Source organism: Eschscholzia californica, unplaced genomic scaffold (assembly GCF_041429995.1).
Source record: "Eschscholzia californica isolate CP2 unplaced genomic scaffold, dmEscCali1.0.p SCAF_6, whole genome shotgun sequence".
Taxonomy (NCBI): Eukaryota; Viridiplantae; Streptophyta; class Magnoliopsida; order Ranunculales; family Papaveraceae; genus Eschscholzia; species Eschscholzia californica.
In genome coordinates, this window is record NW_028238483.1 from 41,190,823 (window position 1) to 41,214,792 (window position 23,970).

The following is a 23,970-nucleotide window of genomic DNA, read 5'->3' on the forward strand; positions in this document are numbered from 1 at the left end:
ATTCAAAGGGGCAAAAGATTTTTGTCTCAAATTAGATTCTTTAGGTATTACTTTAAAGGTACTGAATTTGGGTAGTGTCTTGCCTAGCTTTACACTTTACTTGAAACACAGGAAACACTTGCTTAAACTCAAAGTTTTCTTCTCTTTTTAGATTAGTATTTCTTTTCTGTATTTTTCTAGGGCTTGTCTGGCCAATCAACCACCAGTCTCTATTGCATGCCATGTGGCACATTTGTATTTGAAATTTAACTTCATAAATATTTTAAAAGAAAATATCTATTTTACAATTGAATTGTGTACAGACCAGAGTTTATACCATGTGAAGTGTTAGTTGTTTTAAAAAGTACACATTCTATGTGAATGTTAGTTGTTTTAAAAAGTACACATTCTATGTGAATTATCTATCCTCATAAAATTTGACCGCAGAGTAGTTGGGAGAATGGATAGGCTAGTACCTAAGTCGTGATCATTAGATATATCTGAAATGCATGAGATATCTGAAGTTTGAATGAAGATGTATACAGAAAAGATGCAAAAAATGAATTGTCTTATCACTAACCACGTAGCGGTAGCCAACAACTAGTAGCCCAGTTGGTTAGTGCATCTACTCCGCAATGCGGAGGTCTCAGATTCGATGTATTAATGCTTTTGTAATAGCGGTTAGGCTCCATCTGGACACTCAATTTTGGCACCATAATATTGTTATATCAAAATATGTTGTAATATAGTCTCCCAATATGTGGAATGAAAACCAAAAGTTGAGTCTTTATGTCAATTATTGAGGTTGAAAGAGACATAAGTCTAAGATCTAAAGTGCACGAGGGTGTTTGTATACTTTATAAAGGAAATGAGTAGTCATGAGTTTTATTCTTTTACAGGAAGACATTGAATCACTCTGAGCTTCTATCTCTTTCTTTTCTTCATATTAAAAAGAGATATGTGTGGTCGGGAGTAACTCAAGAGATGAGTCTTTCTCTCACTTATGAACTAACCACATCCTAATTAACAAATTTGACGATTGAATAAAAAAAGACGATATAAATATATCATCTTGGAATTGTAGGGTATGTATATATGATGTATATTAAAATAATAAATGGATATAATTGGCGGACTGTGGAACTATATATATATATTAGATCGTATAATTTTGTAATGAATATAACTATATTGAAATTCAAATCTATAGTCGATTAAGTTATACTAATACATACAATACCATGCATATCCTTATCCTCTAAACAGAATTTAGAAGATTTCAAACAGGATTCCAGAGTTGAAACTAATTCAAATTGTGGACTAGACAATGATAAACCTCAAATCATAGAGATCAACTATGTTTAATTGGCTTGCAACATAAAAAAAAGAGTATGTCTAATTGGTGCATGAAAGGGCATATTAGTCTTTTGGGAAAAAAAATAGTTTCAATAAAGCCATTGGAATAAAAGTTGGCCTAGTCTCTTTTCTTCTAAAGCATCTAAAAATTTAGTCTAAATTCTCAATAAAATAACTATTCTGCACCAACAACAATAACAAAGCCTATAAGAAACAAGAAGAAGAAGAAGAAGAAGAAGAAGAATGGAGATATTCAATTACAAAGAGATAGAAACATCAACAAAGGAATTTTCTCTCTCTTCACTTATAGGTAAAGGAAGCCATGGATGTGTCTATAAAGGTATACTCAAAGGTGGCAAACTAATTGTTGCCATTAAAAAACCTTCAAAGGGTCTTCAACTTCTTCAAGACAATACAAAACTCGATAACGAAATCGATATTTTATCATCTCTTCATAGAAAAAACCCATACATAGTTAACCTTGTTGGAGTGAGTCAAGACTCATTAACTCATAAAAAACTTCTTGTTATGGAGTTCATGTCTAATGGTTCTCTTTATGACTTACTTCATAACTCACTCAGCCCACCAACCTTCTCGAAACGTCTTCATATCGTCCTCCAACTCGCTCGAGCGATTCAACTCCTTCATGAGTCTAAACCCTCTATTATTCATAGAGATATCAAGTCTGCTAATATTCTTTTTGATTCAAATTGGAATCCTAAGTTAGCTGATTTTGGTCTTGCTGTTAAACTTCACACCGATCCTGACTCAGTACTGAGTCAGAAACCGAGTCAACCAGCTGGTACAATAGGTTATTTGGATCCGAGTTACACTACTCCTTGGAAACTAAGTACTAAGAATGATGTTTTTAGCTTTGGGGTTGTTTTGTTAGAGATAATTAGTTGTAGAAGAGTTATAGATATGGGTATGGAACCATCTTCGATTATCGATTGGGCATTACCCTTGATTCAAAATCGTTCGTTCACAACGAAAATTTGTGATTCAAGAATTAAGTTACCAACAAATATGTTAAGTTCTATACAATGTATTCTTGATATTGCGGCACGTTGTGTTTCATTACACGAAGAAGACCGTCCGACAATGAGAGAGATAGTTGCCGAGTTAGAAACTACTTGTGTTATCAAACCGACCCAATACAAACTATGGCGAAATATTTTTTGGATCACTTTTATGGGAAGAAATCGAAAACCCATGTGGAAAACTACCATTGTCAAGTGTGATATAAGTCAAGAAGAAGAAGTTCCAAGAAAGAGTGAAGTATTATCAATAAGAGACATATTAGAACAGAGTTAGTTGATTGAATCGGCTGACTCAGTGAGTCAATAGCAGGTGAAAATCGGTAGAGGGATGAGAGAAGTAGTCCAAATAGAAGAATCTACAAAAGCAGGTGGGAGGAGGCTTCTTACAAAGCAATTTTTTTTGCTTTAGTTTGTTTTTCAAAGTTTGGTGGTGGGTACAACTTATATGTATTATTTCACTTTATCTTTCTACTTCTTTTTCATTGTTTTCTTAATTTTGATTTGTATATACAACTTCATGTAAGTGATTATGATATCTGTCAATACATAACTATTTTTTGGTTTTATTATATAAATTTATTTATATTTATTTTAAGAAGATGCCTGGACAAAAAGATATAATCTTTCGAAGTTTATCCATTTTTCTGAGAACTAATTCACTAATGTGATATAAATAATCATTTGAGTTTGTTGTATATACAAACTAATATATTAGATGATACTTTCATCTTTGTATGTATATGTTTCGAGCAATGATAATTCACAGAAATACCCTTTGTCATAGCTAAATTCACAATGAAATCGAATATATAGGGTGGACACAAATTATTATTTTTTTATTATTTATGCCCAAAGTAGAGGAGTTTGAATAAATGCTTCTTTTTCAATACTGCCCCAACATAAGATTCTTGCTTTATTATATTTAATAATCACAAAGGTGAATGAAAAGAATAATTAGTGGAAGAATTCTCCCATTTTCCCCCATGAAAGGTTTGGGCATTAGTGCTTAATTGTATCACAATTTACAAGTAGACACCATTTTAGTACCTTTTTTTTCTTTTCAAAAAAAAATATTTAGTTTCTGTCCCCACCATAATCTTTTTCGGGAATGTAATTTTATTTTGAGTATTTAAATTTTGACCTTATGTTGTGTGTGTTAGATGAAACAATAAATCGAGAATGCATGTTCTCCTCCATGTATTTCATTCACCATATGATGTGGTATTTGGATGGAAATGAACAATGTAGCTTAGATAAGAAAGAACTAAGCAACCAATATGGTATTACAACTAGTATTTGAGGGATAGATTGGGACTTCATAACCTAAACTTTGCGTGAAGAGAGAGTGATTTATGCAGTATGCAATACTATGCATGGCTCCGACCCTAACGCTCATGAGAGGTATTCGTCTTAGCATAACCCAGCATCATAAAGACATATAGAATTTGTAAAGTAGATAAATCTTACGAGATTCTTTCCTCACAAATTGGTTTACGAAGAGATAAAGACCAGACCGGCTACAAAAATTCTAGCGAAGTTCTATAGCATCCTCCCATTTTTGTTAATGGCACCCTCTCCACCCATTGGACTTCGATCCATCCACTTGGGGCCTTTGAGCTACCCCATTCTATTGCCTCCCCTCGTAGTAGTAGGTTTTATGACCCACTTCTTGTGTCATTCCCTTGAGAGTCTATAACCTATAAAATCAAAATGGAGAAAACATTTGGGGCCACTTTAAAACAGACAATCTAGGCGCCTATAACATCCCACAATTCTTTTTTTATTATTTTGTTTTTTTTGTTGAGAGCAATTCTATTTTTTATGGGAACAAGTAAAGAAATATGCTGGGAGAACATAAGCAATATACATGTTTTATTGGCTTGCTTGGAACTCATGATACAAGCCCCTATACCTAAAGGACTTTTGATTGGGGACCCAATTGGGAGTGCCTTATGCATATAGTAAACTCCCATTTAGGACCTTTTTTCTTGTTGAAACCTATTTAAGACCTTTTTTCTGTTAAAGACCCATTTAGGACTTTTACTAGTGTGAATATCACAATTGCCCTTGATTTTAGGACCATTTATAGGATGCAGCCAAGGCGTTTAGCTAGAAAGAGACTATACCTTGAGTCCCTATGCTAAACTATACATGTTACCATCAAAGTTTTCTTGGGATAGAGTATAGACCAATTATTTTTGTTAAAGATCAGAGTATTTTTTTTCAAGCCAAGTCTACTATCATTTTAGTTAGCAGCGGAGCCACACCAGCGCTCATCTTCTAGAAGCGAACCACTATATATTTTTCACTAAATCAATTTATTCTATTTAACTTCCATCTTATCCAACTAATCCTGGCTGTTTCGAGCTAATACGAAGCATATGAAAACACTTCGTACAAGGAAAATCATTGTTCATGTCTATCCAAATGAAATCACAAAGATAACAAATAAAAATAATTGTGATTTATTTAATACCCACATAAATCATGTCCACACAAAAAGAATATCTTTGTATACATGTTATATTTTTGTTGTACCACTTAAAAAAGGAAATGTATAAATGCTCATGAAATCATTACCCTAGACGCATAAATGTAGAGATTTACAACCAAATCTTAACGTTTCTTTACAGCGAAAAGCTAAACGGCTTAGCGGTTTCATTGACTACTTAACTAAGAAAGTTTGACTTCGATCTGGACTGTCCATATTGAACAATCATTTAAAACAAACGACTCTGATTTGAAGTTACCTAACTATTAGGTTGAATTGTAGGATTGTGTATCGGACTCCGGTTTTGTAAAACTAACACCCTTACCTAACATTGATAGGTCAAATCTCCATGGACTCCATTTCCCCCTTATAAAAATGGGTACTGTTAGGTCAATTGACCCACAGTCACTCTCCCTCTCTCTCTCTCTCCATTGAATTACAGTTGTGTTGTGACATTCTTTTGTGATGGGTCCTATACGCTGCTGCCCCAATCATGAATACAAGACAAGAGGTGCCTGGAGTCCAGAAGAAGACCAAATTCTTATAAAGCACATTGAACTTCATGGTAGTCCTCATAATTGGAGAACTCTCCCAGGAATGATTGGTAAAAGTTTCTTTACATGTTCTATAAAATTTTAATTTCTATTTGCCCCTGTATTGGGATCAATTCATCTTTTTGGCTCTATTATTTTACCAACTCCAATTTTCACTTGCAAATCTGAGTTTCGTTAGTCTAACAACTAGAGTTACGTCTTTCTTTTCTCATACTTCCAATATAACCCCTTGCCTTTTTCTTATTTCTCTATCCAATTGATATTGTCTTTCTCTATTTGATTGATCTTTAAGCTATTTCGCTCTTTTTGTATCCCCATTTTTAAACAACTTGGTGGTTCTAGAATCATGAGGGATTTTGTGGTACATTTTTTGCCACAAGAGAGAGCGAGGGAGAGACAAATAGAGAGAAAGGGGAATCCAACTCCGATCTTCAACCCAAAAAAAAACTAGATCCGACCGGATTTGATGGCGTAGAGGGGAAAAGCCCTATGTCTGATTTCTCCTTCAGCCTTCTGTGGAAAATTAAGGGAAAAACCTATGCGGGAGATAGAGAAAGAGGGATCTAATTAATGAGAAGGGTAGTATTAATTCAGCTAAGATAATATAAAAGAGCAAAGGGCAAAATTGGAAGTAGAAATATAACCGTAACATTTTTCTAACATAATCGTTAATAAGGAGCCAAATTTTTAGTTGGTCGAGATATGGGGCAAAAGTGAATCGAGTTGGCCCCTATGTGGGGCCAAAAATATATGTTCTTTATGTCCAAGAAATAAATATATGTTGTTTATTTCCAAAAAATATTTATTTTGATTAGTTTACTTTTCTCATTTAAGGCTTGGATCGTTGTGGAAAGAGTTGTAGACTTCGATGGAACAATTATCTGGCACCTGGTATCAATAAAGAGAAGTTCACAGCCGAGGAAGAAGAAACCATAATTAAGCTCCAGGCCTCACTCGGAAACAAGTATCTTTTTATGTCTCTTGAATATATTTTTAATCTTGAAACTCTATAGAATCTAAATTCAAATAAACCAATGGTGTATTTGGACTAAGGATTCATGCATCTCTGGATTCATGAGTCCTTTGAATTCGTGATATCACGGATTGAATCCAAATGATTTCTTTTAATTTGTTCGCTAACTAATAAGAATGTTATAGTTTATAATTACTGGAATTTCTTTTTAACCATTTCTTATAAAAAAGAACATTTAGAAATCGTTTTTCTCCGAAAGTATTTTTTCGAAAATTGTTCTTTTGAAAAACTTTTTTCCGAAAATCATGTTCTTCGAATTTTTTCGAAAACTGGTATTTCGAAAAACTCTTTTGTTCAAAAATTGTTTTTCGAAAACTGTTTTCACTGATACTGTTTTTTCTAATATCGTTTTCCTCGAAAAACCGTTTTTGAAAAAGAATGAAATCATTTTTTCGAAAAAATGGGTTTTTTGAAAAAAACGGTTTTCAGGGGGAATAAATGTTTTTGGAAAAAAATATTTAAAAGAAATACGAGGTTTTCCGGAAAAAAAAAAACGGGTTTCTAAAGAAAAAAAATTATTGTGGGGAAAAATGGGTTTTTAATTAAGTTTTTTCTTGAATTGATTTTAAGTTTGAATTTGGATTAAATAATCTGAAATCCTAACAAATCTTAGGAGTTCGGTGAGATTTTGGTCCAATACAAATGTATAACTTAAGAATCTTTAGAATTTAATAATCCCAAGAGTTTTGGTATCGAAACAGACCGAGGAATCTTGATTCTTACCAAGTCTCATTTTTTGTATGAATCCTACTTAGAAATTATGCATCTAAACATACCACAAGAAAACTTTCGTTGTTTTTTTGTTTTGTTGTCTGAATTTGACTTGTATGACACAAATAGATCAAGTATGAATGCAGATTAGCTTATCCGGACTAGCTAAATACCACGAATCAAATAAAACTAGACATTCTGAAGTCTGACTACAATCATATGAAAAGTCAAGTCTGATTTCATATATGATTTAGAGAAAAAAGAAACCCGCCTTCTTAAAATTTCCCTTTTCTTTAATTCCGACAGGTGGTCTAAGATTGCTAAAAGTTTACCCGGAAGAACCGATAATGATATAAAAAATCATTGGGGTACTCGCCTTCGGAGACGTCTCATAAGCCAAGGAGTTGATCTTAACTCTGAACCCCGCCCCTCCGTTGATGTTTCTACCTCCTCTTCTGGTGGGGCCGCTGCGAGCACTGTAACTACCACCACCACCACCGCCACTGCAACCAACCATTCAAGTAACAATGGAGAGAAAAATGAAGAAGTCAATGTTGAACTCTCACTAGCTCCTCCGAATTACTACTATGAAGATGAAGACAAGTCAGAATAAGAGAAGCTCACTTTCAGTACTTTTGAAATATCAGAATGATCAGTAGTGTTTGGAGAATTTACTTAGGGTTTAAACAACAAAATGTGGCAGATGTTATTCTAAATAGTAGTAGTAGTTTTATTTTGAGAACCAACAACAATAGCTTTTAAGTTTTAAACCCTGTAGTTTTTTTTGACATGTTTATCTTCTAAATCTTGTTTGAAGACAGAATGACATGAAAGAATGAAGGGTAAAATTTATGTTGAAAAAGCAATTGTATTGGTTTATTATATTTCAAAAAAAAAATTTCTAGAGAGAGAGAGAGAGGAGAGAGAAAATAAAAGAAAAAAGTTTTTTTTTAATATTTGAAGTTCGCCGGCCGAAAATTTGGTTGGCCGGCGACCACTGCCGGAGAAGATGATGATGTGGCGTAATAGGTGACTTGGCAGAGAGAAAATGAGATGGAGGAGAGAGAGTAACGGACAGTTAAAGATAACGGAAAAAGGGGACCATACGAAAATATTTACTAAAGTAGGGGGCCAGTCAGGAAGCTAGTCACAAAGTTGGGGGACATTTGAGAAATAACCCTATATATTTTCATCTTATTGCCAATCAGATACAAATTCACCAGGAATGAGATTTTTTTTTTTAATCCGTTAGAGATCTCACATTGGGTGCAAAAGGAGCCAGTACTTAATTCACGAAAAAAGAAACTCGAAAGTGAACATTTGGAGTGAGAACGAGACAACCATTTTACGAGATGATGTAACACAATACTCGTCGTGGAAGCGTTAGGGGAACAACCAAGTGCACCATGGTCACCCACAATTAGATGCACAATGGATCAACCACGTCAAAAAAGATTTGTATGCCAATTATAAAATTGATTGTGCCCCTTGCACTTCCCAACCTATGCCCATGTCATGGAGAGAAATTATTTTATTTTGGGCCTAGGGAGAACCTGGTTTGGTCATGGAAGTTATATAGGCACCACTCAAATTACAAAGCCCAATGGTCAATCCTCTTTGATTAGGTCCTTTGAGTAAGACCTACCTTTGTTACATATTCTAACCCTAAAATGAAAAAAAAGGCATAAACAGTCGATAGGATAACCTCTCTCTCTCTATCTCTTCCTACCATGTCGTCAGTTAGCGGTGCTTATCGGGTTGGGTCAGAATCGACCCGTGGGTAGACAGGCCAAGTTGGCCCAAAACATATCCTGGTCCATCTCGGGATTTAACAGACCCGGTCCCAGCCCAAATTAAGATTTAAGGTTCAACAGGGCAGGTCGGCCTGATCCGACGCTATTTCAACCTGGTGCATAGATGGCCTGGGTCAATTTTGGGTCGAGTCGACCTGACCCACTATTCCTCAGGTAGAGGAAAACCCACAATTAGTCTTGTCAATTGATTTTGTGAAGAGGACTGAGTGATGTAATTAGACAAGTAAATATTGATTCATGTTGGTAAAAATTGATTATTTTCTTCTCAAAGGAATACTAACTTAAAACCTTATACTCTAAGAGAAGCTTAAGATTTAAGAGAGAGTTGAATAATAGTAATAGAGAGAGGGAGAAACAAAAACATGTGAGATGTGTTTGGGTGTTAGGTAACCTAATCACTAAACAAAGATGTAATAATATACTAATAGTTTAGGTTAGTTAGGCAATTTGTGTCAGATTTTCATGTGCACTCACTTTCATGGCTTCCTCCCAAATTGGGTTTTCTCTTTTAAATAATAGTACATTATTTTGTTAGAGTCACCAAGTTAGTCTATAAACACAACCAACTATTACAACAAAAAGTCTACCTATTCTCGAAATGTTACCCGAATACGATCCAACTGATAGCACGACACTCTCATCAAAAAAAAAAAGAAAAAAAAACTGATAGCACGACATGTTACCAGCAGTGGAGGACGAACATGACATGTCATCAATCTGGTCATACTGAGACTATATCTTTGGGACACCGAGTATTTCTCGAATTATAAACTTTCTGTCGTGAAAGCTTAATGTACACGTGACTACAGGTTGTAGAATAAGATTGTAGGACCCACTTCCCACTATTGGGTTGGCCCATTGGCCCTTCACTTATGATATAGTATGTATCATAGTTTATCCCTAAATAATAGTCCTTTTCAAAATACACCTACCTACCTAACCAATAACTGTTTCTTTGTTTTCTTGCTAGTATGTTGTTTTTGGATCTTAAAAACTTACTTCTACTATTATCCTTCCCTCGAGAACTAATTTACTTTATCTCTTAATGTGTTATTTGTTAGGGATATATCTTGATTATCCACCAAAGCAAAAAAAGATTAGGATTAAGTACCATTTGAGTCATGTTTGACTTTCATTATCAGCTATCATACTCAATAGTCATTACGATCATAATTCACCTAGTCACATTTTGCAGAAAGGTTTTTAACTATAATTGTTTCATCCGTCTCTGACATGTCTTGTTTGCACTTGAAATAGACCAACAAGTTATGTTATGCCACCCGGTTTGAACCAATCATAGGCTTCCAACTAAGCTTTGGCGACCCACCCTTATTGCATCTATGCTCGTTGTTTAGCCAAAATGTTTTTTTGTGCATTTAATTAGTGGAAATTGGATATCTAAATGTTAAATTGGTAAGTTTTTCTTACCAACATAAAAGAAAATGAACAACCTACTTGAAGAAGAAAATCATTCGTGAGTTAGATGATTTTTATTGGGTTATGATTTTATTGGAGATGTTTATTAGTACAACAATTCTAGGGCACCACCAGCAAGGCACCAACGAATGAGATAGGACCTAAAATTTGGATAACCCAAAAGAGTAAAATCTGACCCAACTCCACGTAAAAGTAGACATACCAACCAAATCCCACCCCTCTGTCTCTCTCCTAATTTATAGTAGCACAATTTTAACACCTCTTTTTTCTTCCTTACCAACTCAATTGGTCAAATCTACTCTTTCTTTTTCTCCTATATAAATAATGGAGATGAAGTCAATTATAACTCTCTAATTTCCCCATCTCTCTCTATCTCTTCTACTTTCTCTTTCTTGAAATTTTGTTGTTAATTAGTTAGAATGGGTCGTTCACCTTGTTGTGAGAAAGTACATACAAATAAAGGAGCATGGAGTAGAGAAGAAGATCAACTTCTTATCAATTACATTAAACTTCATGGTGAAGGCTCTTGGAGATCTCTCCCTAAATCTGCTGGTATTTAATTCATTTATAGATTCTTAGTTTTTTTTTTCTTATCATATATATAGATCCATATGCTCTTTTTCTATTATCGTCAAATTAAGGGTTATGTTATTGATAATTATGTTTTTGATTAATTAGGGTTACTTCGTTGCGGAAAGAGTTGTAGACTTCGATGGATAAATTATCTTAGACCTGATTTAAAAAGAGGAAATTTTACCGAAGAAGAAGATGAAGTCATTATCAAACTCCATAGTTTACTCGGCAATAAGTAAGTCTCTCTTTATCTCTATGTATCCCCCCAAATTCGATGTGATATCTCACTTCGTTTAGGAGGGCAATTTTGTCCTGCCTTACCTATAGGTAGTGTCGAAGTCTTTTGAGTGGGTTTCTGAAGCCCCTCGTCCCATCCAAAGTATATGCCCCTTGAGTTGGGCGAACGTGTCAAAATTGAGAACAGTATTGTTAGAATGACATGAGATGGACCACGCTACTTGTGGCATCAAAGCCAGAAAATGAGTGGCTCTGGAGAGTGGAGGATGTCATAGTTCCAATGGTTAATACCCTAAAGATTGGGCCCTGACGCATGTGGTATAACAAAGGATGGCTCGTCTATGAGAGTGGAGAATGTGATAGTCCAATATCATTTACAGAAAGGTCCGAAACTTATAGATGTGTCCATACCTTGGGTCGGGACTCGATACACTCTTGGGTCTCTGGATTATTAAATTAAATAAAAAATGACTAAAAAAATAAGAAAAGAGTTCTAATTAAACTTTCTTTTGTTTGTTTATAGGTGGTCTTTAATTGCTGGAAGATTACCAGGCAGAACAGATAATGAGATAAAGAACTACTGGAATAGTCACATTAAGAGAAAGCTTTTAAGTCAAGGAGTTGATCCTCAAACTAACCGATCTACCTCTGTTATTCCTGCCATGACCGATAACAAAAACTATTCTCATTCTGATACGAAATCGACGGTTGAAGAAACAAACAGTAGCAGTGGCACAACAGAAGAATTTCATTATCCACAATTGCAAGAAAATAAAAAACAACAAAGACAAGAAAAGGAAAAGTACACTGAAATCAATCTTGATCTTAAATTAGGTTCCTCAAACCACTATTATCATGATGAAGAGAAGATGCAAAAGCAAGAAAAATTATCAAATATAACATCAATATGTTTTTGTAACCATATAGGGTTTAAAAGAAGAGAAGAAGATCCTTGTAATTGCACATCCATGATGAGGAAAACTAGTAGCACTCCATCAACCATTAGTGACTTAATCTGGTCTTTCAGATCCTAGATTTTTTAGCTTAATGTAGATAATTTGTTAAAACCACCCTAAATATTGTAATAATTTGAATTTTCTATGGACAAATATTAGTTTTGGATTCCACATAGTACTATATTTTCATTGAAGGGGCTTCCACTTACGATTAAGGATACGACTCAGATTCATCTTGCCACACTCACATCTCATTTGACCCGAAAAAAAAAATATCATGAATGTGAATGTATATAACAAAAATGGAGTACATACATTTAGAATTTCGGGGCCATTAATTGTCCAACTGTAATAGGACCAACCAAGACACCAATTGAGCTATTGAAACTTGAAAGGACTAACTCGTCGGTTTGGTTCCATTATTTTGACTAATAAAGTAATGAATTTTCATTTTTCAATTTTGTTTTTTTTCTTTTCTTTTTATTCTCTTTCAAATTTCTCATTTCACATGTCCTTCAAAAAGGAGATGAATTTGAAAGAGAAAGAGGGTCGATTTGACCATCTTCCACATAGTCTGAGGGTCACATAGCTTAGAGTCGTTAAAAATTGACATAAGAGATCACCTAGTTTCAGTCTAAACGCATATACATTGGGCCTCACCAATTTGTATGAGAAAAAAAAATCCAGTATTCATACATAAATAGCGATTATTTTCTTAATTCAGTTATCATATTTCAAAGAATTAAATAATTTTATATACTTTTTTTTGTTGAGAGAAATAATTTTATATATTTGTCGGCATATGATGTACTCTATTATATATGCTGACCCAGCACACCGTAATTATTTGAAGTACTGTACTTACCATTTTTCAAAGAATTGAGCAATTATATAGAGGGGATTGACGAAAATTTGATATTTCATTTTCACACTTGTATATTTTCATCCATATGTTTCATTTTAGATCAAATTTCCTTCTCTCTCTCTCTCTCTTTCTATAAATTGGTTGATAAAGAGAGCATGTGAGGTGACCGAATCTTTTGAACTATGAAATGGGTGTAAAGAACAATTTTGTGGTTAGGAAGTGTGTGTGTGTGTGTTTGTGTCAGATTTTCATGTGCAAATATCTATATTGTTTTCTCTCCATTCCCCTTTCTCTCTCTTAATTGATTGGATTTAGTCTTTTAATTAATTAGTTAGGTACACACCAAATTAATTACCTTTTTTCATTTTAATATCCAACTAATAGTGCCATTGCCTTATTGGGTCCTATCAAATCCAAGACAGAAGCAACCCACACCCACTGTTTTAAGTTAAATCTTTTATTTTATTTTAGTTTTGAACATGAATGATCAATGAAAATGGCACTTTAAGTGTTCATGTGATTTATTAAGAAGTTTGGTGATGAATGGGAGTTGAGAGTTGGTTTGGGTGGGAATTCAATAAATAATACTAATAAGCTTTTTTTCTCAACAAACTATGTCACATTAAAGAAAAAGTTAAGAGTACATGACAGTACAAATTGTTTGATAATTCGGTGCCGTGGAAAACTAAGTCAGATGCATATTTTAGAGAACGATGGGAAAAGATTTAGTAGGTTTGTTTATCTTTCATTTTGATAACCAAGTTATTAGGTTATCTAACTAAATTAATATAAGTTAAGAATCGACTCGGATGCTTTACCAAAACGAATTTGCAAGTGTTTGAAACATTCAGATCATAATAAACCTTATCTTTGAAAACAACCTAGTTATACCATTCAAACAAATAACAACTAAATATCATTGTTTTTGTCAAAAATAAACATTCTTTATAATAAAGGAAGGGGCCAGAACGCGTTCAAATATTAGTTGCAAGGATAATATGAGAGAACTGACAACTGTTTACTAGTAACTAACAGTAAAAGTAAAACTGGGTTATCATTTTAACCGTTGTAGTTATATGACACGAGAAAATGCAAAATCATATAAAGTAGAAAAATTTGTGTATCAACTCTTCTTTTTTACTTGTACACATCCAAGGAGATAGATTTGTGTGACTCTTACCAATTTGGAAAAGACATGAGAAGGAAAAAAAAAGGAAAGAGGAAGTGATAGAGAGAGAAGAGACATGTTGGGCTGTGAATAAGAGAAGAGAACATGTGTGGGCGGTGGTAGTTAGTGGTTGGTAGCTAAATATGACAAAGACAACTATCCTTTTCTGTCTCCTCCTCTCTTTCTTACCTATAAGTTTCATCTCTTCCTTGTCCCAAATTTCTAATAGTACTTTTTTTTTCTATGGATCATAGGAGCATCCTAACATTTTAACACCTTTTCACTAATAAAGAAAAGTTTGGATAAACCCAATATTTCGGCCCAGCACAAACCTACAGCTCATATAGTCGACCCTGATTTTTCAAACACGTTTTGAAAGAGCAAATGTTTGGGAAATCTAGGCTGACCACATCACCCGAATGTTGATACAGATAACCCATATTTGCAAAGCCCATTTAAAAAGAGAAGATGCTTGGAAAATCTAGGTTGATCACATCAACTATCAGGCTATAATTGAGGCAGATATTCCTGCCATACATCACCCTTACTCCTGTTCTGACAATTGCCTACCAATTATTTTTTTTTTTTTTTTTTTGCTGAAAATGGCCTATCAATTTAGATGGTTTTAATTAAGATACTGAAAACATGGGATCCACAAAAGTTAAGGTTGAGATTCTTGAAACATTCAGATCATAATAAACCTTATCTTTGAACTGGGTTATCATTTTAACCGTAACTAACAGTAAAAGTAAAACTGGGTTATCATTTTAACCGTTGTAGTTATATGACACGAGAAAATGCAAAATCATATAAAGTAGAAAAATTTGTGTATCAACTCTTCTTTTTTACTTGTACACATCCAAGGAGATAGATTTGTGTGACTCTTACCAATTTGGAAAAGACATGAGAAGGAAAAAAAAAGGAAAGAGGAAGTGATAGAGAGAGAGAAGAGACATGTTGGGCTGTGAATAAGAGAAGAGAACATGTGTGGGCGGTGGTAGTTAGTGGTTGGTAGCTAAATATGACAAAGACAACTATCCTTTTCTGTCTCCTCCTCTCTTCTTACCTATAAGTTTCATCTCTTCCTTGTCCCAAATTTCTAATAGTAGTACTACTTTTTTTCCTATAGATCATAGGACCATCCTAACATTTTAACACCTTTTCACTAATAAAGAAAAGTTTGGATAAACCCAATATTTCGGCCTAGCACAAACCCACAGCTCACATAGTCGACCCTGATTTTTCAAACACGTTTTGAAAGAGCAAACGTTTGGAAAATCTAGGCTGACCACATCATTAGTTCAACAAAAAAAAAATGACCACATCATTAGTTCAACAAAAAAAGAGGCTTACCACATCACCCGAATGCTGATATAGATAACCCATATTTGCAAAGCCCATTTCGAAAGAGAAGATGCTTGGAAAATCTAGGTTGATCGCATCAACTATCAGGCTATAATTGACGCAGATATTCCTGCCATACATCACCCTTACTCCTGTTCTGACAATTGCCTACCAATTTTTTTTTATTTTTTTGCTGAAAATGGCCTATCAATTTAGATGGTTTTAATTAAGATACTGAAAACATCGGATCCGCAAAAGTTAAGGTTTAGATTCTTGAAGAACCAAGTTTGAAAAAAATAAGTGATAACACCCTTGATTAGAATCAATCAGAATAGTATAAATGATAGGTTAAAGTTCAAAATGACTATAACTCTGTCAATTTTTCTTCACTCATCCAACCATTCTAGCTTCATAGATTTCATAATTTATCTGGATAACATAATACTCCATTAACTACAAGAAGCAACTGTAAGCCGAGTTTTGCCCGATTTGATCTCTTCGCCAGCTCCATTTTATAGCATAACAACTCTTGCAGAGGACTGAGTTCGGCCAGCATTTCTTATATATGTTTAGTGGTGCCTTCGTCGCTTGGATGCATATGACTCCCAATGCTTGTGATCGAGTTTACTTATATCGTCGAGTTCAGCTATTTCAAGCAGATAGTTGGTGAGCATTACTAACTCCTGATCAGTACTGCGGTTGGCGTGTGCTTTCTTGAAAGGCCTAATTGTTAGTCCATTTGGGGGGTTCATCACAAAATTTCTTCGTACATCATCGAACATAATGGTGTTTCTCGAATTGTAGAACTGTAAGCAAAATCAAGAAAAAGATAAAGAATAACATAAATATGCATCAATGAGAAATTCAAACATATCAAAAGATAAAAACACAAGTGGCAGATATATATATCATCAGAATAGGACCTCGGGAAATTTAGCCCAGATGAGACCAAGTGGTTTGCAATCAAATGATCAGATTGAACTGTAATCATGGCTAAGTGGTCAAGTAGAGCAGTTATTTTGTAGTTAGGATTGCTGAGTACTCCGAGCTACCCCATCTTCAATTCGACCCATTTCATGCTGTACCGAACAAATCGATATGGAAATACAAATAATTACGTTTAACTCAAGACTAGATAACATGATAAATACGCGTTGTCTGCTGCTGGGGAAAAAAATCGTGTTGATGAGGCTAATGCCTAGTAGACTTGGGTAATCAAATCTAACCTCGTTGCTGACCATATCATTATATCGTACTCCGAGTAAGCAGCAGTAAGAAATTCATGGAGATCTGTGCAGGCATTATATGGATTATGTCATATAAGAGCTGTAAATAGCATATATATATATATATATATACAAGTATGTAGTTTACTAGCCTTACATGGTCGCATAAGCTGAAGTGGAGTCTCGGCAGAGGAACGATGATCAAATAGGGTATAGTCGATATTCAAAACTAACAGTTTCTTCCCTTCGCGGCATGGATTGAGAAGTTCAATCTAGAAAGAACTAGTTAAGTTAGAAAGAGAACGAAATTATGGAGCCATGTGAGAAAGAATCAATCACTATTCAGACAAACTAGATTGACCTTAAATTGGAAAAGTTTTAATGTAGACCACAGCAAGAAAGAAACATGTATAATAACGTGCAGCCTACCAGAAAATCGTGAAAATTAGGATATCCTATTGCACAGATATATGCTAGTAAGAGAACTCTAAAGGAAAAGCATCTTGTTCCCTTTTTCGCAAGTTCTAACTAATATATTACACCAGAATGTGGCACCTACAGTTCCACTCTTAATGCGCCTCGTGCAGTGTCGTGCCCCAAGAGTAGGCACAGACATGGCCTGACGACTCCTACACGAGACTCGTTTCCAAAAGAGTTTCCTCTGTACAATAGCAACCTAAAGCCTTCCACAAGGATCTCAGATTGAAAAATTGCAAGGTTTCTTGCTCGGAGCCTTCACTGTTAGAATGATGGTAGCACCTGCAATCAGTGATAATTCTCCATATGTATAACTAGAAAATAAAAGATCACAATCTAACATGAGCAGATTTGCTAGGTTGAATCATATTGTGATATTAAGAAAATATTCATGCAAAATTAACTCTTCCGCTTGCCGGCAGCAGTAGTCCCATTAATGGCTACCGTCCGCCGGGCTTTTATCGGTTTTTAGTTCAAGGTTAGTGTTTTTTTTTCTTTCCAATAAGAGTAGCTCTTTTCTATTGTTGAGATCTAATCATTCTTCAATATTTTTCTCAATAGTATTTGAAGATGATGAAGATTAATAAGAAGATGAAAGATCCAAACAAGAGTGATTTGTTGAAGAAATCACATGATATACTCTTCAATGATCTCAAGCATTTCAAATGTCAAGTCCTCCACAACATCAAATCTATGTGTATCCATGGTCCATGAAGTTATATTTTGAGAGAAATTGGAAAGCTATTAGAGAAGGGAAAAGAATTCATGGATTTCTTGTTAGAATAGTTATATACCCCATGTTTATCTTGAAACTATACTTCTAGTTGTCCAAAATCTTGATTTCCAATATGATGCACATAAAGTGTTTGATAGAATGTATCGAAGAATCATGCTTATTCTCAAAGATGGTTTTCTTTTGCTGTTTGAAAACATGTTTGTGGGTTCCTTTATGGCAAAAGAGTTAATCCTCTTCGTTGATTTGCTCATACTTCTTATATCCAAGATGAGAACTCTCAAATGTTTGTTCCTTTTGTAATCTACTTGGTTCCATTAGTTTTTTTTTCTATAAGATCAAATGAAGAGGAGATAAGAGAAAGAGTATAAATGAGGAATTGAAGTGGGAAAGATTAAGAATGGTGATTGCTAGTGGTTGAAAAAGGATAAATAAGATCAAGAATTTGCATTCTATATGGCGTAATAAGTGTCAGAGCTAATGAAAGCAAGGAGTATATCTCCGCCCACAACCGGACAATGGGTTATAATTGTCCGCTATTGAAAGCAAGGAGTATATCTCCACCCACAACCGGACAATGGGTTATAATTGTCCGCCTTCTCTTTAAATAGAGAACACAATTCTCTTTAAATAAAGAAAATACCTGGCAATGGAGCCAACAACAACAACAACAAACAAGATAGCAACCAAGATAGCAAACAAGACAACAACCAAGATAGCAACCAAGATCGCAAACAAGATAGCAAACAAGATAGAAAGATAGCATGATAGCAAGTCCAAAATCTACAATTTGTTAGCAAACTCATGAATTTTTTACTAGCAAAAGTCATTCGTTTGAGGGGGAATGTTAGAATATATAGCTAGTCCCACATTGCTCAATTGCTTAAACTTTTCTCTTGTACTACTCCTTATAAAGATCTTATGTAATAGCTATGAGGATCAACACAATCAATACAATTTCTCTTTTCTTACAACCCTGATATAATGCCAATGGTGGAAAGGCTAGTATTGACAGACTTTGTCTCATGTTGACGATATGGTTGTTCTCTGGGCTATTTCATAGAGTTCGTTGATCTCAGGGAAATCCTAATGATGTCGCTTACTTTTCTTGTATGCAAGCAATATTTCTGTCATTATGAGTAGATTTAATTTAACCATATGTGTTTCCTTGTTGCAGATTGCACTTTTCTATCTTGCTGTGCTTGCAGGGCTACTTCATCAGTTCCCAGTGAGCTTCTCTCAGGTGGTAATGACATGATGTTTTATTCCACTATGCTCTAATGAATGCTGAAAAACTTTAATTTACTGAGAATGTGTGCATGTTTCCAGAATCCAGCTGGTCAGCTGAGGAGGCGGAAATCTAGTGGTGGTGGTGGTGCAAAAGTGTCGTCTGAACAAGTGGAAACTATCACATTTGCTGACGTTGCTGGGGTTGATGAAGCTAAGGAGGAGCTAGCAGAAATTGTGGTAACCACGATCATGTCTATAACTAATAGCTTCATATAGCACTTATTGCTATTTCTGTTATGTTTTCTTAATAAATCCAAGTTGCACAGGAGAATAGAATAAGCTAGTCATGGACGAGTGGGTCTCATTATTTGTTTATTGCTTTTCCTTTCTTCCCAAGTTGAACTGATTCATGATATTTACTGGCCCGGAATTTTTGAGGAATCCAGATAGATATATCCGACTTGGTGCTCGACCTCCTCGTGGGGTTCTTTTGGTGCGTTTGTTTCCTATGACCCAGTATCAAGAAAAATTTACTGCATGAGATCAATGTTCTAAAACATGTTTTTACACCTCGAGGCGGTTTGCTCCCACAAGGTGAGGCCTCGAGTCGTACGCCTCGATACATAAAACGCGTAAATTATTTTTTTTTTTGTAGGGAAAATGGTATCAATTATGTAAAGCGTAGCATAGTTTTTCTACTTTACTATCATAATATGAAGTCCTACGAGTTTGATAGATAAAAATACCAATACTTTTGTGTTGCCCAACAACTCAACAATAACATGTATGCGCACGTTTTTTTCTCGAGTTCAAACACGTAAGCAGCGAGGCATCAGGTAACCGCCTCGCCTCGAGGCATACGCCTTGAAAGTTTGTTAAAATATTGCGTGAGATTAAATATTTAACTCTGGATATGCTAAAATGATGACCTCCATTGCATGTAACCCTGTACTTTCAGCATGAGAAGTCGACTGACTCTCTCGTTGCTCATTGCGAGAAAATATCCTGTTTCACTTACTTTTCCAACTCGTCAACGTAGCTTTTGAACTTCCCATGTGTACTATAGATGGGATACTTATGGCAACTCGGCATAAATAACATATTATGGATTTTTTTTTTCTGTCATGTACCGTAGAAACTGATTCTTAACTTTGATATTTAGGTAACATAAGTATCCTATACAATTTGATATTTCGAAATGGCTTTTAACTTTCTACGGACCTTAGTCAGGTTGGTCTTCCTGGGACAGGTAAGACTCTTCTGGCAAAGGCTGTAGCTGGAGAAGCAGATGTTCCCTTTATAAGCTGTTCTGCTAGCGAGTTTGTGGAATTATATGTTGGCATGGGGGCATCTCGTGTGAGAGATATCTTTGCAAGGGCTAAAAAGGAAGCACAATCAATAATATTCATCGATGAGGTGGGAACAGCGACCTGTTTATGTTTCTAATTTATGATCTGAATCTAAGACTTTTGACGCACTTCAAATGAATGTCTTTTTATTGCAGATAGATGCAGTAGCAAAAAGCGGTGATGGGAGGAAATTCCGGATTGTAAGCAATGACGAGCGAGAGCAGACCCTGAACCAATTGCTCGCTGTAGGGTATCAAAGGATTCTTCTTATAATGTACTGCAGGAGATGGATGGATTCGACAGCAACTCTTCAGTTATTGTCCTTGGAGCAACTAATCGCTCGGATGTGTTAGACCCTGCACTTGGCCGTCCAGGGAGATTTGATCGTGTTGTTATGGTATGGACTCTGACATCATGTGAAAATTCCTTATTCTAAATATTACCGCAGATATCTGACATTCAGATAGACTTGGAAGAGATAGAAGCCATTTTAAAAGTTCATGTTTTCAAGAAAGAACTTCCTCTAGGAGACGATGTTGATCTTACTGAAATTGCTTCTATGACAACTGGTTTCACTGGGGTATCCTGACTCCCCAAATTCACCCGTCTCTCGAATAAAATATGTTTCCTATAATTAACTCGTTTTTTAACCTTGCACAGGGCAGACCTTGCGAATTTGGTAAGTGAAGCTGCCTTGTTGGCTGGAAGAGTTAACAAAGTGGTTATGGAGAAAATGGATTTTGTCCAGGCAGTGGAACGCTCAATAGCTGTAGTCATCTCTCTCTCTCTCTAATACCTACAAATTAGAGAGCGAGTAGTATATATCTATTACTTCAAAAGTAATTGTGAACCATTTAGAAGGTTTTGTGTGGACACTGTGGTCGTGCACCTCATGAGATAACCAAAAGTTCAGCATATTCCCCTTTTGGCTTGAAGTGGCAATACGTTTATGGCCGTCAAATGTAGTTTGTAAGCACAGAGCACACATCCTTCTTCTGATAGTGTTTGCATAAAGATGAACTTATTATGCCGAAATATGCCCTGATATCCCAAAGCACATCATTCTGTTTGCTCATTTTGGACTTCATACTACATTATGATTTTCTTTTATTATTTCATGCTACACATTATTATTACTAAGCTGATTACCGAGAGACTGAAATCATGCAACTTTCTGTCAAAAAAAAAAAACATGCAAAGTTGCGAGGAAATGAAAAGGCTGTAGTGGCACGGCATGAAGCTGGTCATGCAGTTGTAGGAACTGCTGTTGAAAAGCTTTTACATGGGCAACCACAAGTGGAGGTAAACCATAGGAAACCTGAAACAAGGGATCCCTTTTGTATTTTCTATTATTTGGTATATGGCCATCAACTTTGGGAGAAAGGTTTGGAAAATAGACTATTATCTTTGATATAGAGTTTGTGATTGATCTCTTAACAAATTAATCGATTGTGTCAACAGAAACTAAGCATATTACCTAGGTCTGGAGGGGCACTAGGCTTCACCTACTATACTCCTCCAACTAGCGAAGACAGATATTTGCTCTTCATTGATGAGTTACAAGGCCGCTTGGTTACACTTCTTGGAGGGCGTGCAGCAGAAGAAATTGTTTACTCGGGCCGTGTATCTACAGCTTCCTTTGATGATATACGAAAGGCAACAGACATGGCGTATAAAGCAGTAGCTGAGTACGGTCTTAATGAGACTATTGGCCCAATATCAATAACCACAATGTCTGCTGGTGGGATGGATGATTCTGGTGGAGGGATGCCTGGGGGAAGGGATCAGGTTTTCTTTTCTTTTTTCTTGTTATATTTTTTTTTTTTATTTGTTGTGATCGTCCTAATTTGTTTATGAGGAAATGCTGATCTGAAGTAGAATTCATCAGGGGAAGCTGGTGGATCTAGTTCAAGGAGAGGTCAAAGCCCTACTGCAATCAGCACTTGAAGTAGCGCTTTCTGTTGTCCGTGCAAATCCTACCGTTTTGGAGGGCCTTGGTGCAGATTTAGAAGGTAAAACTAGTAATCTACTACTTCATGATATCTCATTTTTTGCACTTCATGTTATTTGCTGTGATGATGCTTATTATCATGTACAGAAAAGGAAAATGTGGAAGGGATAGAGCTACATAGTTGGTTAAAGCAGGTGGTTGCTCCGGAGGAGCTGAAAACATTCCTTGAAGGCGAAAAGCAACAGTCTATGCTCCGACTACAGGCAAGCTCCGGATAATAACTTCCACTCTTCGTTTCAGTTGAAAGTAAATCCTGAAGGACCAAGTTCAAGTGATGGGACTCTGTATTCGATTCATACACTACCATATACGTCTTCACTCATCCTGATTAGGTAATATCCCCGCTTTCACACTGTAAATTTGGTTTCTTTCCTTCCTTAAAGCTACCCAGAAGAGATCCAAGATACTTTGGACTTGATGGAAAAACATCATTTGTGCTGTGGGATAGTCGAAGGTAAAGCTTGATCTTGTTGTAAATTTAGTAATTGTGAAACTGTAAATGTATTCAGTTGTCTAGATCAACAACACATTGTAAAACATCATTTGTGCTGTGGGATAGTCGAAGGTAAAGCTTGATGGAAAAACATCATTTTTGTTCCAAACTTGAGTTTATTTTTTTTCTCCCGATTCTCATATGGAAATCGAGATTATTAGGGGTGAAAAAGTTGTTTGTACTAATTCATGGTTCTGGGTTTCTAATTTCAAAAACGAATTCATGAGATCATACATGCTTAAATATATATTATATATATATATACATACTAGAGAGCCAGTCGAAATCATAACAAGCTTCCATGTAAAAACAAAAGGAGCGAAAAACATGAACGGCATACTAGCATAATATCATGAAACATGAAAACAAATATGTGACTGCTACTTAGTATTGGCAATCGGTCTAAAAAATATCTTATCTATTAGAAAATAAAAATCAAACATGAATGTAAAGAGTAATAATCCTCTTCTTTTAAAGTCTTATGGTGGTGTTGGTCAGGGCTCAGCCGCTCAGGGGTTGGCAATGATCGTCCTCAATCCAAGCCAGAATTTGTTATTGCAGGTGGTGTTGGGTTGATGTCTGACCTTGTGCCCGAACAGGATAAATGCTCTCCACAATATTTGTTAACACACAATAATAAGGAGCCGTGAAATACATCTCCTTACCTTTATTCCCTCGTCCTAGTTTTTCAAGACTAGTATAATTATTCAACTCTTTCTTCTTCCGGTCGTAAACATAAATAGAGGGAGGTCCTTTTTCCCAACTTTGGTCTGTTACCATTATCATGTCTGTTTCTGGAATTGATTCAAAAGAGTCCCACCATGTGACAAAAGGCAATTCATTCGTCTCTTCTATCCACCTACCACTACTCTTGTTATTCTCAATTTCATCCT

At 35.4% G+C, this 23,970-nt stretch overlaps 4 protein-coding genes and 1 pseudogene across 5 annotated transcripts; 4 read left to right on the plus strand and 1 right to left on the minus strand.

Annotated features, from left to right (window-relative positions):
- The first annotated feature begins 1,462 nt into the window (after positions 1-1,462).
- Positions 1,463-2,944, plus strand: LOC147534965 (serine/threonine-protein kinase-like protein At5g23170). The gene has a single exon (XM_086650917.1). It carries the CDS (start codon positions 1,579-1,581, stop codon positions 2,647-2,649), a length of 1,071 nt encoding a protein of 356 aa, XP_086507043.1. The 5' UTR covers positions 1,463-1,578; the 3' UTR covers positions 2,650-2,944.
- Positions 2,945-5,267: 2,323 nt separating this feature from the next.
- On the plus strand, positions 5,268-8,026 carry LOC147534966 (transcription factor MYB41-like). Its single transcript, XM_086650827.1, has 3 exons — positions 5,268-5,470; positions 6,255-6,384; positions 7,471-8,026. The coding sequence occupies exons 1-3, from the start codon at positions 5,332-5,334 to the stop codon at positions 7,775-7,777; spliced, it is 576 nt and encodes a 191-aa protein (XP_086506953.1). The 5' UTR covers positions 5,268-5,331; the 3' UTR covers positions 7,778-8,026.
- Positions 8,027-10,601: 2,575 nt separating this feature from the next.
- On the plus strand, positions 10,602-12,352 carry LOC147534967 (transcription repressor MYB6-like). Its single transcript, XM_086650826.1, has 3 exons — positions 10,602-10,967; positions 11,094-11,223; positions 11,749-12,352. The coding sequence occupies exons 1-3, from the start codon at positions 10,835-10,837 to the stop codon at positions 12,257-12,259; spliced, it is 774 nt and encodes a 257-aa protein (XP_086506952.1). The 5' UTR covers positions 10,602-10,834; the 3' UTR covers positions 12,260-12,352.
- A 3,504-nt stretch (positions 12,353-15,856) lies between these two features.
- On the minus strand, positions 15,857-17,400 carry LOC147534968 (ubiquitin-like domain-containing CTD phosphatase; annotated as a pseudogene). Its single transcript, XR_015228139.1, has 7 exons — positions 17,344-17,400; positions 17,146-17,229; positions 16,942-17,056; positions 16,785-16,848; positions 16,482-16,637; positions 16,033-16,364; positions 15,857-15,922 (listed from the first exon to the last, which is right to left on the minus strand). The product of XR_015228139.1 is annotated as a ubiquitin-like domain-containing CTD phosphatase (transcript).
- On the plus strand, positions 17,342-23,186 carry LOC147534969 (ATP-dependent zinc metalloprotease FTSH 9, chloroplastic-like). Its single transcript, XM_086649249.1, has 11 exons — positions 17,342-17,739; positions 17,823-19,237; positions 19,324-19,475; positions 19,663-19,717; positions 20,455-20,640; positions 20,729-20,818; positions 20,857-20,970; positions 21,774-21,875; positions 22,035-22,361; positions 22,462-22,585; positions 22,672-23,186. Exons 2-11 carry the CDS (start codon positions 19,130-19,132, stop codon positions 22,800-22,802), a joined length of 1,389 nt encoding a protein of 462 aa, XP_086505375.1. The 5' UTR covers positions 17,342-17,739; positions 17,823-19,129; the 3' UTR covers positions 22,803-23,186.
- Positions 23,187-23,970: the final 784 nt, after the last annotated feature.